Source organism: Ailuropoda melanoleuca, chromosome 8 (genome assembly GCF_002007445.2).
Source record: "Ailuropoda melanoleuca isolate Jingjing chromosome 8, ASM200744v2, whole genome shotgun sequence".
In the NCBI taxonomy this organism is placed as follows: domain Eukaryota; kingdom Metazoa; phylum Chordata; class Mammalia; order Carnivora; family Ursidae; genus Ailuropoda; species Ailuropoda melanoleuca.
The window spans coordinates 100,989,261-101,005,548 of NC_048225.1; the positions used below are offsets into that span (position 1 = coordinate 100,989,261).

At 55.4% G+C, this 16,288-nt stretch overlaps 1 protein-coding gene across 1 annotated transcript in view; it reads left to right on the forward strand.

Annotated features, from left to right (window-relative positions):
- Positions 1–387: 387 nt before the first annotated feature.
- The window catches only part of IGFN1 (immunoglobulin like and fibronectin type III domain containing 1), a 37,161-nt gene continuing 21,260 nt past the window's right edge, over positions 388–16,288 (forward strand). The window contains exons 1-12 of the mRNA XM_034667014.1: positions 388–468; positions 2,730–2,778; positions 3,291–3,413; positions 4,541–4,680; positions 5,598–5,697; positions 7,137–7,181; positions 7,461–7,506; positions 8,054–8,225; positions 9,225–9,338; positions 10,455–10,623; positions 11,787–12,059; positions 12,800–12,838. Coding sequence (XP_034522905.1) covers positions 2,772–2,778; positions 3,291–3,413; positions 4,541–4,680; positions 5,598–5,697; positions 7,137–7,181; positions 7,461–7,506; positions 8,054–8,225; positions 9,225–9,338; positions 10,455–10,623; positions 11,787–12,059; positions 12,800–12,838 — 1,228 coding nt within the window. The 5' untranslated portion in view covers positions 388–468; positions 2,730–2,771. The remainder of the gene's footprint in view (positions 469–2,729; positions 2,779–3,290; positions 3,414–4,540; positions 4,681–5,597; positions 5,698–7,136; positions 7,182–7,460; positions 7,507–8,053; positions 8,226–9,224; positions 9,339–10,454; positions 10,624–11,786; positions 12,060–12,799; positions 12,839–16,288) is intronic.

Below are 16,288 nucleotides of genomic sequence, written 5' to 3' on the forward strand. Positions count from 1 at the left end.
GGCTTTATGTATTTGTGTGACTTACGGTGTCAAGGGTCTCAAGGGTTCAGCTTAGCTGCAAAATTAGGGCTTTGGATGATGTACCCCACCCCTGCTAAAAGAGGTTATCTACATGAGGCAACATGGAACAAACCTAACCCAGCCGACTTAGCCAAGAGCTTACAGCTTTGCAAACTGAGGAGCTGGATCGGCTAATGTCACAGGACCCTTGCGTCTCTGAGCTCCTCAGAGGCTAGGGCATTAACCCTGGGGCAGGGGCCCTGCCCTGCCAAGCCTGGGCTAGAGCAGGAGGAGGGAGGCGGGGTGAGTGGGAGGGGCAGAGGGAGCCTGGGGAGTCCGCAGTGACCTACATCTGCTCCCAGCACTGCCTGTCCACCAGCAGTCCATTCAGAGTCTCTGGCAGTACGCAGCAGCTGGAAGCAGGGAGGAGGGAGCAGACAGGAGGCTGGAGGTCAGCAGTGTACCCAGGTAAGTAGGCGCTGCGCACCTGGCTGCCCACCCAGGGCAGAGCAGGGCAGAAATGGAGATGCTGGAATGCTCTCTAACTTTTCTACTCAGGAAGGGGCAACAGTAGGCATGAGATCAGCCTGGGGAACATTTAGCTGTAAACAGCTGATTACACGATGGGGCGAAAGTACAGTCCCCTCTAAATGACCCCAGGATATTTGGAAGAGAGAATTTCAGTGAGTCCTGTCCGGGTGGTTCTGTCCTGGCTGATCTTCCAGGCACTGTTTGGCTTAGAGTATGAAATGATGACCAGGTTACAAATCTGACTAGCTGTCTAGAATGAGGACCTCAGGTCTAGGACTTTACATCTTGATTAATAACATGGTCAAAGCAATCGAGACAAACCCCATTTGGCTTTTCCTGCTTCAACCCTACCAGTTTGGAAGGTGGGGGCAGCAGTTACGCAGAGGCGCAAGATGACGGCAGGTGGGGGCAGGGGGTGGGGGGCCGTGGGTCCTGGGACCAGAAGACACTGCCCCGGGGGGCCAGGGCGGAGGGTCATGGTGGGGTAGACTGAACTGAGGACACAGCTGTTGTTTGGTGCTGAGAAAAATTAGGATTTCTTCTCAAAATAGGGAATGAACCATGGGAAGAGAATTCATTTCCTTCCCCATCCCCTCTGATTGAGACCATATCCCTCTAGTCTCCAACCAAGCAGACCTCTTGCCTGTTTGTCACTAACCTTGTCCCAAATCTGACTTCCTGGAGAGAATGGAGGTCTAGAGGGCAAGATGGCTTGATATCAGACCCTAAGTTCCCGGAGGGGTCTGCTTCTCTCTCCCTTCTCAGCTGGGACCTGTAGGCAGGAGGCTGGAGGGAGAGCAGCCATGTTAGCATTCCACTTCATGTGTGGCAAACGGCAGAGCAAGTGACTGAGAGCTGGTGGTGAGGCTGATGGGGGTGATGAGGAAGAGGAAGAGGACGACTAAGGTGTCCGTGTTAAATTCAAATTACTCCGGGCAGGTGCCAGATGATGTACTGGGGAATGGGTGGGACGCAGACCCCTGCAGCTCCCGCCACCCGCAGTCAGCTGCGATCTCCTCCACGGGCGGCCGCTCTCCATCCTCGCCCTCCCTCCTGACTCCCTGCTGCACAGCGGCTGTGGCCCTGTGACCGCTCCAGAACGCAGTTGGCGCGCCATGGCATTCCTGCGCACTGGGGGGCAGCCGCTGGGCTGTAGATGGGACACCTTGAGGCCAGAAGTGCCAGTGGGTGGGCAGTTGTGAAATGCAAGTGTCAGTTGGAGGGAGGAATTTGCTCTGTCATGTGTGATTCTATCCTGAACACAAGGCTTTTTGAGCAGGGAACGGCATCTTCAAAATGGAACCCGTTGGCCATGGGCCAACCGCACAGGAGGTGGGACTGTTGGAGAACTCTTTCAAGACATCCCCCCTATCCCCCTCCAATTCATGGCTCTCATCAAGGCTCTCATCTCAGCCCAGAGCCAAGTCCCCTCTCTCCCCGCTGTGGCACTCCCCAGCAGCCATGATGGAAGGATACAACTGTGAGAAAATCAGGGGGAGACAGTGGTGATGATGGTTAGGAGAAGCTGAAGGGCATTTTTGTTCACCTGACGCTATAACTCACTGGCTTCAGAAGGGAGTTGATGGATTTATGAGGATCCTGTCAGCCTGGGTCAAGAAGAACTAAAGAACAGCCAACTCAGGGATTCTCCCCCACAGACCCAGTGATCAGAAGGATTCCAGATTGGTTGAGGGTGGGAAATAGAAGACTGCCGGGCCCTGCTAGAAAATCTCAGAGTTGGGGTTGGAGCCAAGAGTCCCGGAGAATATCCCTGGAAAACTGATATTCCACAGTCAAGAGGGGGTAAGCTGCAAAACCGCTAAAGAAATCCTAGATGCCAGGAGTTGGATTTCCTGAGGTTCGGGGAGGCTGTGTCTCACCCTCAGGCCTGGGGACCCACCCGAAGGCCAGGCCACTAGCCTAGGCTGCAGGTTCAGCCCCGTGGGCTCTGTTACCTGGGAAAGGTAAAACCAAGCAGCAACCTACCCTCTCTCCTCGTCTCAGGGAAATCAGTTTTGCTGGGGCAGCGACTGGCAGGACACCAATCAGTACCACTAGGTGGGGTTAGACAAGCTCTCAGGGGGCAGCAACTCTACCCAGCTGCCATGCCAGAGACCAGTCAATGCACGGATGGCGTGGGGGAGGTGGGGTGAGACGAGCCTGCGCCTCTCGTAAGCAGTTCTGTCTTCTGTTCTCAGGAGATCAGTTGCACCCGCAGTAACCAAAGAGGCACCCAAACTATGGCAGGTGAGAAAAGAGCTGACCTGACCTCCCCTCCCCTCCCTTGTCCTAGTCCTTCATTGGTGCTCCTCATGGGGTGGGGATGAGGGAAGGATAGGGCTCAGAGATCTTTGCAAACTCACCTGTCTCTTTGTTTTTTCCAGTCTTGGCTTTTAACTTGTTTTCCTGAATAAAGGATGCACAGCCCCCACCCCATCCCGCCCCCCCCAACGGAGCCCCTTCCCATTCTCCCTTCTCTGGCTTTACCCCAGTGATGCTCCCGGGGTCTTCCCTGGGTGCCCCCTGCCCACTTCCCAGGGGCTCCATTCACACTGCTGGAGGACCACTGCCCAATTCCACTAGAAAATTAAAAAGCCCTGCTCACAGGCAGGAGCTCAGAGAGACAATCTCACCCAATGGTGGGAAAGTAAGGAGGGGCTCGTGTTCCTTGGGTGCATGCGTCAGAGCGCCGTTGTGTTAAAGGGCCACCCATGAGGAAGAGTAGGGAGGGTTCATCTCCGTTTCTCCCACCTTCTCAGAGAAGCCCCTCAAGAAGTCCGCCCTTCATGGGGTGAAAATCCTGCAGCTGGTGGAGGAGATCCCCGAAGGCTGCAGCACACCGGACTTCCAGCAGAAGCCCGTCGCCTTGGCTTTGCAGGAAGGTGAGACCCGGGAGGGGAGCTGCTGAGAGTCTGCACAGTGGAGGGGGCTTGGCCCCATCCTTCCCAGCCTGCCTCCCAGCCCCCACGTCCAACACCAGGCTACACCATGTCTCCCTCTCTTTGTGGGGTGCCTGCCTGCCCGGGTCCGCAGAAGGGCCAGGGACCTGAGGGGCAGAATGAGCAAAGGAAGTGAAGACATATTATGGTATGCTGAAACAAGAAGTATTTGGGAACAAGGGTGGGGGATGCTTACCGGGGAGAGGGAGAGGAGGTGGTGTTTCCTAGCTCCCCTCCCCTCTCCTGCCTCTGAGCAGCCAATGTAGACACTGTTAAAATGAGGTTAATTTGGGCCACATGATAAAAGTGACCAGGAAAGCGATGGGAGCAAAGACTTTTGGGGGAAGGGGTGAGAACTGGTGCTCTTTTCCCAGCGCAAGTTCCTATGATACCTTGCAATTTATATCATTTTGGTATAAGAAAAAGAATGGCACTTTAATTTTCTAAATCTGACTCTAAGTTCTCACTCAAAATACAAAGGTCATGAGCACTTGTCTTTCATCACTGGGGAGGGCCCTTGGGTCTTCACTCTGCACTGCTCTCTCTGGAGATGTTCCTGTCAGGAGCCCAAGGAATTTCTTGAGGGTAGGCAGCTCCCAGCCTTCCATGCCAAACATGGAGCTTGGGCTCTTTCTGAGGCTGGAACCCTGTGTCTCGGGATCATTCGCCTTAAAAGTGGGCATGGAACCCCCAAAAGACTCGTCCCCTTCCCAGTCTTGGGAGAGTCCTTCAGACTCCTCCCTCACCTACTTGCAAAGAAACGCACCCTTCCACCCCAAGCCCCGCTTGCCTCCCCTTCCACCATGGACGGTCCAGCCGCATGTTTTCCTCAAGGAGCCCACACTCTGTGGTACAGAAGTCAGGTGGGGATCTATCTTCTGGATGCCTGGAAACTGCTGCTCTCTGCCTGGCATCATAAGAGTCCTTGAGTCAGGGCACCAAGGCCTGACGCCCTTCCTGGAATGGGCAGTTGAAATACCTAGAGCAGTGAAAATAACAAAGTCTCAATAAAGTATACTCTTAGCCCTCCCCCAGGCTGCCAATCTTTTGACTGTCCTTTCCTGCCACAGGGAAAAATGCCATCTTTCGGGCCCTGGTGTGTGGGGAGCCCAAACCCAAGGTGCATTGGCAGAGCACCAAAGGTAACCTCAGTAACTCCAGCAAGTACCAGATCTCCTCCTTCCCAGGCAGCAAGGAGCATGTGCTACAGGTAAGGTCTGCAGCTCGCCCCCGACCCAGGTCTACGCATCTCTCCCTGGCCCCTTGAAGGTCTCCTTGGCAGCCTCCAAGCCCCAGAGCAGCAGGAGATGTTCCCAGTTGGAGGTGAGCCCACTCGGCTCCATCCTGTGGCTCCAGGTGGCCTGAGCCAGGTGTGTACCTGCCAGGCTCGCAGGCACCTCTGCTGATAACCTGGCAGGTGGCAGAGGCTGGAGCTTAAGAACTCTAGCTCTGGAGGCCAACGGCCCGGGTTCCAATCCCAGGCCCACCACCTTGGCCTTGGGAAAGTTCCTTACTTCTCTGTACTTCTGTTTCCTCGTCTGTGACATGGGGGTAGTAACAGTACTTACTTTACGGTGTTGTCATGAATATGAAAAGTTTATGTAAAGTATTTCGCCGGCGGCTGTCCTCTAGTGAGCATTCTATCCCCACCGGCCAATATTAGTAATAATCAGAGCTACCAGTCACAGAACACCTACTATGTGTGTGCTGGGCCTCGGGCTAAACATTTGACACAGATGACACTTTTGGAGGCATTATTATCCTCACCTTATACGAAACTAAGGTTCAGAGACGTTAGGTAATTTACCCAAGGTCCCATAGCCCCTAATACATGACAGAGACGATCCGCAGTCCCGGGTCCATCTGACCCAAAAAAGCCAGCTCTTTCTGCAGCACCACATTGGCTCTGCTGGCAAAGAGGCCCTCCCCGCTCCTGCCCATGGTATATGTGCTCTCCGTCATGACCCCGCTTTTTGTTTTGGGGTCCAACTTCCTTGATGAAGACTGTGAGCTCTCTGAGGAAAGGGCTGTGTCTTATTTATCTTGATACACCTCTAGCCATGTCTAGTAAGTGGAGGAAGGGGGGTGGGTGCTAGCCCTGTCCCCCTGGCCTGGGCTTCTCTGCAGATCAACAAGCTGACCGGTGAGGACTCGGATCTATACCGCTGCACGGCGGTGAATGTCTACGGCGAGGCCACCTGCTCCACGAGGCTCCTGGTCATTGAAGGTGGGCTTGTCCCCCTCCCCTCATCCTGTCTCATCAGTGCTTGGGGTGCTGGCCCTGGCTTTCTCCTCAGAGAGCCCTCAGAGGCCTCAGAGGCTGGGCAGCTGGTAGGGCGAAAGGAGAGAGGGACAGCAAGGCTGCTGTCACATCTGTGCCAGGGCTCTTGGCTTCACCCACTTACACGCCAATGCCGCATGTGGCCTAAAAGGTGCACACTCAGCAGATGTCCCGCTGCAGACGCCCTGAATGATATTCTCTCAACCCTGTGGCATGAGGGCAGGACCACGAGGTTGGTTTCCGGTCCTGAACGCTCTGCTCACTCCTTCCATGGGCTTCGTTTTCTTCTCCGGGCCCCAGTTTCTCCACTGTACAAAGGATACTTTGTACAGGCCTATGTCAGAGATGGCAAGCCAGTAATATGAAAGCTAAATCCTGTCTCAGATGTGTGTGTGGGTTGGGGGGGGTTGTTTATTTTGACTTGCACAGTGTTTCCAAATTTTAAATTAACCGTTGACATAAAATAACGGGAAGGGACATCTCTCTTGAGAAAGCAGATCTAGTCTTTCAATTGGTTATGCTTTTGCCTATGAGTAACAGAAAACCTTACTACGAATAGCCCAAGAAATAAAGACACTTGATTATGTCACATGATAACAAGTCCTGAGGTTGGAGTCCAAGGCTCAAACCACAACTCAGTGCTGTCACGGGACAGCCAGACACTTCCTGTCTTCCTGAGCTGCCACCCAAAGATGTTGGCATATAGCCTGACGGTCGTAAGACGGCTGCTGCCGATCCAAACTGAATCCACGTTCAAGGTGGGAGGAAGGGGAAAGAGGCGGCCCCAGGTACAGCTGGCCCTTTAATCAAGAAAGCAAAAGCTTTCTCAGAAACTCCTTGGAGACTTCTGTTTACAACTTATTGACCAGAACCGTGTCACACAACACTCCTGGTGGCAAGGGAAGCTGGGAAGGCAAGGATTTAGCTTTTCCAGCCTCCTTCTTCCTAGTGGGAGTAGGTGATGAGGACGAGGACGGGGAATGGCTGCAGGATCAGCCAAACAGCAGGGTCAGCCTTCCTGGGCAACACTCAGCCCGTACCCTGAAATGGTAGCTCCCAGGGGGCATGGGAGAGCCGCTCCCCCTGCAGCCAGCCACAGTCGCTGCACGCATTTGTGCCACCCCCCACCCCTGCAGATGCATCGGCGGGCCTCCCCTGCATGTGATGATAATCAGGTCAGCTCCACCTCAGTCACGCTAAGGCTCTGGGCATCAAAGCTTGTGATGGACAGACCCTCCGCCCTGTTCATTCCTCTTGCCGAGCTTTGTGGCCAGTGGGGAGGACAGGGCTGCGGCACTCAGTTCGTTTCCAGATGACCATCAATGCATCTTGCTTCTCTCCCTATCTGTCTACATTAATTTCCTCCTCTCCTCCTGATGGTCCAGTCGGCTTTCGGAAGAATCGGAAGAGGCACAAGGAACCCCAGGAGGGTAGGTGGAAGGGTTGCCAGAAATCTTGGGTTTTGGGGAATGGACTACTCCTTGCCTGGTGCTTCCAACTTGGCCAAGCCCCTACCAACACCTTATGGATCATCGCCAGTCCACAGGACAGCACCTTTCAAAAGCTCATTGTCAGCCATGGACCACAGGTCCTCAGATTACCCCCCTTCCCCCACACCGCCCCCAACTCCCACTGCCACAGAAAAGCCCTGCATTAGCCCCTTGGAATCCCACCCTGGGCTTGGGGCTTCATTCCTGCTCCTTTTCCAGATCTCAGGAAGGAGCTGAAGGACTACCGATATCTTCTGAAAAAGAGGTGGGTCTGGGCCTGTCTGGGCAGGGTTGAAGTCTCCCCAGCTACCTCCATGAGCAAGTGGGGCTCAGTTCTCCTTTGCACTGGCTAGGAAGCTACACTGCAGGTAGCCAATGGGAGGAGGGAAGAGAGTTCGGCTGCCTTTAAGCTCTATGTACTTGAACAAATCATCTCTCCTCTCTGGGTCCTGACTCACTTGGTGAAATGGGGTGCTCCACCAGAACAAGGATTTTTTTTTTAAAAAAAGTGTTACAGTAACAGAATAATCTGCACCCCCCCCCATCCTTCTCAGCAATCCACAACACAAGGTGTTAGGAGCAGAGCTTCTCCCCTGAAAGTTTGCACTTTGGGGGGAAGGCCGCCCCTGCCCATGTCTGGGTCCATCGTGTCCCGACAGTGCTCAGTCCCAGAGCCCAGCCTCCCTGTCCCTTTCTTCTAGTGCAGAGAGAGCAGCTCCCCACAGCCTCTCAGGGTGCCAGGCCCAGGGGACCAGCTCCTGGGGCTCCGGCGGGGCTCCCCTGGCCTCTGACCTGCCCGCCCTGCTCCCCAGGGCCCCGCCTCCCAAGAAAAAGGTGGACATGGAGCAGGTGTGGCAGCTGCTGATGACTGCCGACCGCAAGGACTACGAGCGGATCTGCCTGAAGTACGGCATCGTGGACTACCGGGGCATGCTGCGCAAGCTGAAGGAGATGCAAAAGGAGCGCGAGGACAAGATGGCACAGGTACCCTCGCGGGCCGCGGCCCGGTGCCTCGCGGGCGCCCCCACCTGGAGTTGGGCCTAGCTAGCGTGGGGCGGCGGCCCGGTGCCTCACGGGCGCCCCCACCTGGAGCTGGGCCTAGCTAGCGCGGGGCCGCAGCCAGGTGTCTCGCGGGCGCCCCCACCTGGAGCTGGGCCTAGCTAGCGCGGGGCAGCCTGCATCCAGCTCCCGGGGCCGTATGTGGCCAAGGACCCAGGCCTCCCGGCAATGTTTTGGCTTTAAAATCTGGCTCAAATACTAAAATCTGGAGCATTGGGAAAGTTAGGGCCTCCATGTCTTGGGTTCCTTATGTGTAAAATGTGTGTTATAGTTGTATGTGCCCCTTAGGATCAGGAAGAGGATGAACTAGCAAAGGTACTTAAAGCACTTAGCCTAGTTCCTGACGCCTGGCAAGGGCTTCCTGTCCGCTGTCATCCTCCTCAGACCTTGGATACCTGTCTTATTTTTAAAGGCTTCCAGTGGAGGGCATTCCACCATTGCCTGCTTATCTCAGTGTCTTATAAACTGTATAGGAAGTTCTTTCCTGGTTCTAACCTAACTATAGCATTAGTCTAGTTTGTCTTCTGGAAATGCAGAACAACTAGCTTTCACCATCCTGAAAATAGTATTTTATCATCTTGACAGTGGTTCATCAAACATCCCGGGACTCAGTTTTCTGTCCTCCAAACTTTCTCATTGACCTTAACACAGGGCTTTGCCCACAGTAGGTGCTCAACTAATTTTTACTGGCTGGAATAGCAGATGAACCGAAATGCCCTACCATGTTCTCAGAGCACCTGACACCCGGGGTCCCTTCTCACTTTGCTGCCTGACCTGATGTCTCATGTTGGAAAATTTCTTCCCACCTGTAAAATGGGAAAATGCATGCTCGAGTGGGACATGGTGGGGGGCTGGGGTCCAAGGGTTTGGAGTGCTCCAAAGAGAGAGATCAGAGAGATCCCCTGGTGCATTTGTCTTCCCTAGTACCTCAACGCCGTCTCCAACTTGAGACACATCAGGGTCAGCAAGGAGGGGGTCGCAACATTTGATCTGGAGCTGGATCTCAAGTATGCCGGGAGCAAGATTTACCTGTATAAGGTGAGGCTGGAGGAGTCATTGAGGAGGGAGGGATCTGGCAGGGATGCTGCTAGTCCTGGGGGGTGGAACTATGGGTCCCACGGATTCCCCTCTGGGAGCAACTCAAGTATGCAGATGGTGAGTCCTGCATGCCCTGGAACTCCTGATTGGAGGAAGGTCAAACTTTGGTGTAGACATTTCACAGACTCCTCTTACCTCTCGCTGAGCAACCAGGTTCTCTAGCCAGGGCACCAGGGGTAAAAAGAGGATTCTGAGAAAGGGCCCCCTACCCCCCTGCATCCATTTCTTTGCTCTAGCCGGTCCTGCTGCCTGTCACGGTCTTCCCTCGGGATCCACACGGCTATTTCCGTCCCTCGCAGCCGGACGTCCCCTGACCACCCTGTGTGACACTGCTGTGTCCCCCTAGCCGTGTCCCACATCCCTGAATCCGTATCCTCCTCTCTTCTTTTTTCCCTTAGTCTATCTTTTTCTAATGTACATTATATTATCTTATGATATGTGTTATTTGTCTGTGTCCTTCCTGGAATTTGAGCTCCGGGGTGGGGGTGGGGGGCAGAAATCTTTGTTTTATTCACCGATAGGCCCCAAGTACCTAAGCCAGTGCCTGGCACACAGTGGGCAACTGAAGGCGAGCTGTTGTTAATACCTGCAAGGGGCAAATCTATCTAGGCTTTAGCTAAAGGGGGCGTGTGCATGGATTACTGGGTGTTGTAGAGCCCTGAAGATACCCGATAGTACTCTCTCGTTCCCCTCTGAGAATGACTGTGCTGGGGCCCCTAGGGCCCTCAGTGTTGCCTCCCTGCCCCCTGGCAACTCCGTGGGGCTGCTTGGATAGTTGCTCTACTCAGTCTGAGTTGAGGTCTCCCACTCTCAGGTGTCTCTTGTGTGGCCAGAGTCAGGGACCCTCCTAGAGCGGCACTCCTTCACCTCACGCTCCCTGTTCTCCAGGCCTCCGAGCCCTGCTCTCCACCCCCTCCCCGGCCCCCCTCCTCATCCCCTCAGTGGTTCCTGGAATGTTGTCTGGGCCAGTGGGAGAAAACTGCCAGAGTGGGGTTGCGGCGGAGGTGCTGGGGACCCACTGAGGCCCTGAGCCTCCCTCTTCCTTCTCGGCCTCAGGATGGTGAGATGGTCCCCTACGGCTTTGACAACCAGACCAAACACTGTCTGCGGCGGCTGGGGAAGCGCTACCAATTTCAGATCCGGGACCTGCAGCCCGAGGACGCCGGCATTTACCAGGTCAAGGTCGAGGATGCGGAGATCTTCTCCACGGAACTGGATGCTAGTGGTGGGTGCTCTTCCCCTGTGGAAGTTGGAGTGGAGGAGATCTGTTGGGGGTGGGATAAATGTGATATGCGCCCCCCCCCCCGCCGGCCTTGCAAAGACTGTGAGGGAAAGGAATGCACACCCAGGTGGTTAAACTGAAATGATCTCTGCTTTCCAAAAGTCTTGGTCCAAGCTCTGTGTTCTCTTGATGCTGAGCTGGGCTGTCCTGAGTTCCAGCCGCAGACATGCCATGTCCACGCCATGCCCCTGCTCATAGACATTCTGCAGTAGAGGGTCTGTCTCCCGATTAGAGCCAGGCTAATTTCACAGGCTCTCGCCACAGCCTCGCTGCCTTCTGCTGCAGCTCTCACCCCCCACACTCGCCGGCAAGAAGCCCCACCCAGGTCAGGAGCCCTCGTGCCCCGTACAGACCTCTTCTTCCCTGCCTCCGTGCCCCTCCCCACCTGGGAACTGCCCCTTCCTCTCTCATCAAACTCTGTCCCATCCCCTCAAGTAACTGTGTATGCATCACCACCACCACCACCCCACCCCTGGTGGAGCAGATCCGGAGGCCTCCTGGGAGGAGGAGAGGCCTGGAGAAGAAAGTTTTGGGCAGATAAAACATCTAGAACATGGTTCTAAACCAAGGTTGAGGAAGAAAGAGGGCATGCGAGCTCCAGAAGGCCTGGTATGCCTAGACAGGGCTTTGAAAAGCTGAGAAATGGCGTGGCATGGGGGGAAGGAGCAGGGGCTCTGGCGTCAGCCAGACCTGGGTGTGAATTCTGCCCGGGCTGCCTCTTAGTTGGGTAAGCCTGGGTTTCCCTACTTGTGAAAAGGAAATAAGAATACCTATCTGGGCGGTGGTCCTAGGATTTATAAGAGAACATGGCGGTCAGCATATCGGTTTTCTTCACATACCCATCTTACCCCCAGGCATAATCTCTGGATTTAGGATTACAGAATTCCAGAGCTGCAAACAGTCCTACTGTTCTTTACCTCATTATAACCCCTCGTTTTATGTTGGCAACTGTCACCTGGGGTAAGGAGGGGACCTGTCCCAGGTGACACAGGGGGTCTGTGGCTGAGCTGGTCTGAACCTGGGTTTCCGAGCTCCTGGCCCAGCTGCGTCAGGTCACGCTGTGTCCTGCTGCCACGCTGACGCCCCCACTCCTGCTTCCCCGACAGCCATCCCCGCCCGAGTGCTGGTCCCGCTGGCTGAGGTGCACTGTGAAGAGCAGAGTGATGCTATCTTCGAGTGTGTTCTCTCCAACCCCTGCCCCAACGCCACCTGGAATTTCCGGCACCGGCCACTCCAGCCCAGCAACAAATATGAGGTGTTTGTGTCCCCTGATGGGCTGACCCACCGGCTGGTGGTAAGGGGGATCCGTTTCTCAGACATGGGCCCCTACTCACTGGGCACTGGGTTCCATGGCTCTACTGCCTGGCTGGTGGTTGAAGGTGAGTGGCTCATACCTCTATCTTTCCCTGCCTCTACCCAGGCAAGACGGGGGGCTGAGAAGGGCACAAGAAAGGCCAGGACCGGGGGCTTCCCTTGGTCAGCCATTTGCTCTTGAGTATTCCTTCATTCTCCAAGAATGAGGAAGGCCCCTGAGATCTATTCCTGACCCACTGCAATGCTGGGCCTGTCCAGCCAGCCCGGTCCTCCTCAGCTGTGTGTGTTCCATGGGCCTCTGGAAGTATCTCTGGGGGCACAGATTCAAGATGGCCTGAGGGTCCTGGCCAGGGCTTGGCTCAGATTCAGTATGGATGAGAACCTGGGTCAGGCCAGAGAATACCCTTAAATTCCCCTATGGATTTGGGTTCAAGGTGATCTCAGGACACTGTCAAGTGGGCATTTGTAGGGCAGATGGTGAGCAAATAGATCTTTTAAAAATCATGCAACTGTTCATGGCAGTTTGATAAGCAGGGGAGTTTTGGGTTGTGTATTTTCTCCGAAACTCCTCATGAACCACATAGCAGGGCAGGGTGGGCTGTGGGTACAGGGCTGGGGGAGGTGGTGATAGGATTCATCTATCCGTGAGCTGGCACACCCTGGCTTCCTTCTGAGATGGTCAACTTTTTCTCTACTGGGGAAACTGAGGGTCAGGCAAAGAAATTGGGGCCCGACAGGTGCCTTGGCCTGACTTAACAGGTCTTTTCTTTTGTCTCTCAATGGGGGCATTGACCTCTCACCGAAGCAGGAAAGGATAAAAGCGTTCTGACCACAAGTGCTGACCGTCAGCTGCAAGCCCAAGGAGCCCAGACCTCAAAAGCAGAAGATTCCAGGAGCATCACCGGCAAGGGAGGGGAACCCAGAGAGCAGGGCCCCCTGGAGGTCTCCCTCAATGGGGCCAGGCCTGCTTCAGGGCTACAGCTCATAGCTGGTCTAGAGACAGGTGGCCTTGGTGGTCATGGCTACTCCCTGATAGGGAGTGATGGGGCAGCTGGCTCAGCCTGGGGCCCTGGGCAGGCAGGAAAGGGCTTTCTGGAAGCAGAGGGAGGCATGGTTATTCCCCTTGGGGAAAATCAGCTCCACAGAGAGGGAGGCTGGGTCAGAAGCCTTCCAGGGAGCCCCTATGTACAGGGAGAGGGCCTAGAATCAGGTTTGGGTCTCATGGAAGGTCAACAGCAAGATCATGGCAGAGACAGTGATGCAGACAGATGCGGTAGGATAGCAGGAGGCTGGGAGGCTGAGTCCAGGTACCCTCAGGTGGGAGGACTGGGGAGCAGTGGGGAAGGAAAGGAGTACAGAGAGGACCGTGGGAGTCCCCTGGACAGGGATAGCCAAGGAGAACACTTCAGTGCTCATTTAGGACCTGGGAGAGGGAAGACAGCCCTGAAGGGATCCGAGTCTGGTCCTGTGGGCTCTTGGTCAGAAGAGGGAGTGATGGAGACGATTTTGCAGGGGGAAAGCCTGGCTGAGATGGAGGGAGAGGGTGATCTGAGCAGGGAAAGACAGAGAGGAGCCACAAGGGCAGTGTGGGGCAAGGGGACTGGCCTGGGGGAAGCTGGAGACAGCAGTGGGGCAGGTGGTCCTGGGGCCCAGGAGTATCCTGGAGAAAGAGGCTCCAAGACAGGCATAGGCCCTGAGTCCTGGGGCTTTCAGGGAGGCAGAGATGCTGAAGATGGGGAAGCAGGGGGCTACTGGGGGTCAGAGACGTCTCGAGGGCAGATATCTATAGGAGAGAACTCCCAGGAACCATCAATACCTGGTAGCAGAAAGTTCCTCCTGGGACGAGGGGGGCCTGAGGCCGAAGCTGAGGGGTCACTACAGACAGCTGATCAAGGCCCAGGGAAGTCTGTGGGTGGGAGAAAGGGCTACAAAACCAGCCCTGCAGGCCCAGGAGTTCCCAGGGGCTGGGAGAGGGGCCTACAGGGGCCCAGGAGAAGGGAGGGCCAGGAGATAGCTGGAGACTTGGGAGAGGCAGGGGATGGCTCTGGAAGCTTCCAGTATTCCCAAGGCTGGCCAGAAGGTCAGTGGGGAGCAGAGGGTGCTGGCAGAGTAGAGTCTGAGAGCACAGGTCCTTGGGATGACACAGGGTCCAGCCTCAGCCAAACCAGGACCCACCATAGACCTGGAATGTTGGGGTCTGGTGAAGGGGAAGGTGGTGTGGGTGGTACCCAGGGTGCTAGACTGATGGGGTTTGGTCAGGGGGTGGATACCAGAAGCCACAGGCTAACTGGTTCTCCAAGCCTGGGTGCTCAGGAGTCTGGAGGGACACTAGGAGACACTGATGGATTAAGAGGTCCAGGGGCAACAGGTTCTGAACCAGATTTCTGGAGTGGGTCATGGAACTCCAGAGGAAAAGGACCCAGAGGTGAGACAGGCTACCAGGATGGCTTAGGAGGTCCAGGGAGAATGGCGTCTAGGTATAGTGATGGCGTAGGCTACGCGAGAAGACTAGGTCCTGAGAATGGGGCTGGCTATGGTGACGGCTCAGCAGTGTCAGGAGAAATGGGATCTGGTTACGGCACTGGTGGCAAAGTTGCCTCTGGGGCACCTGGGGGAACAGAGTCTGAGGAAGGGGGTGGTTATAGGCATGGCTCAGGGGTGCCTGGGGGAATGTGGTCTGAAAACAAAGATAGTTATGGTCCTGCAATAAGGGGCTCTGGGAAACTTGCTAATCTCGAGAGTGGCTCAGGTAGCCCTGACAGAGGACCCATGGATGCAGCCAGGGTGCCTCCAGGGGCCAAGGATGCATCCAAAGCCTGGGGGGATACTGGCCCTGGGGGATGGCATCATTCCAGCGGTGGCCTAGGGCATCCTGGGACAGTGGGGTCTGTGGGTAGAGGGGGCCTTGGGGCCTCTGCAACCATGGCGGCCGTTGGGGAGGGACATGTAGAAGCAGAACCAGGGGTCTCTGGAAGAATAAGGCCTTGGGATCAGACTGGAGACTATGGGGACTTCAGAGCCTCAGGGGCTCCGGGGGCCTTTGGAGAAGGAGGCCATGAAGGTGGTTCAGGGGAAGCAGGAGCCATGGAGCTGAAGGCAGGAGACAAAGTGAATGATGGGGTTGGCACCAGGGACCTTGGTGTTAGGGCCTCCGGAGCTGGGGCCAGTTCTGAGAGCCAAGGGGCTTATGGGTCTGGTGGCATGCCTGGTCATGGGGGAGGATCAGGAATTCGAGGGTCTCAGCAAATTGGAAGCAGAACAGCTTATAGAGGAAGATCAAAGGGTCTCGGGTCTGGGGGGATGGGGCCAGGGGATGAGGCAGGTTATAAGGATGGTATCAGGGTTTCTGGGGGAATGGGGTCTGTAGATGAGGCAGACTATAGGAAAGGTTTGGGGACTCCTGAGGGAATGGGTTCATTGGGTGAGGCAGATCATAGGGATGATTTAGGGGGTTCTGGGAGAACCAGGTCAGGGGGTGAGGCAGGTTATAAGGATGACTTGGGGGGTTTTGGGAGAATGGGGATGGGGGTTAAGAGAGGTTATGGGGATGGCTTGGGAGAATCTGGGAGAATTTGGTCGAGGGGTGAGATAGGTTATGGGGATGGTTTGGAGGGTTCTGGGAGAATGGAGATGGGGGGTGAGACAGGTTATGGGGATGGTTTGGGAGGTTCCAGGAAAATGGGGTCAGGGCATGGGGCAGGTTATAGGGATGGCTTAGGAGGTCCTGGAAGAATTGGGTCAGGGGGTGAAGCAGGTTATAAGGGTGGTTTGGGGGGTTCTGGGAGAATGAGGATTGGGGGTGAGGCAGGTTATGGGGATGGCTTGGGGGATTCTGGGAGTATTGGTACAGGGAGTGAAGCAAGTTATAAGGATGGACTGGGGGGTTCTGGGAAAATGGGGATGGGGGGTGAGACAGGTTATAGGAATAGCTTAGGAGGTTCTGGGAAAATGGAGTCAGGGGGTGGGACAGGTTATAGGGATGGCTTAGGAGGTCCTGGGAGAATTGGTTCAGGGGGTGAGGGAGGTTATGGGGATTGGCTTGGGGGGTTCTGGGAGAACTGGATTAAGGGGTGAGGTAGGTTATAAAGATGGCTTGGAGGGTTCTGGGAGAATGGGGATAGAGGGTGAGGCAGATTATGGGGATGGCTTAGGGGATTCTGGTAAAATGGGGTCAGGGGATGAGGCAGGTTATAGGGATGGATTAAGAGGCCCTGGGAGAATTGGGTCAGGGGGTGAGGCAGTTTATAAGGATGGTTTGGGGGGTCCTGGGAGAATGGGGATGGGGGGTGAGGCA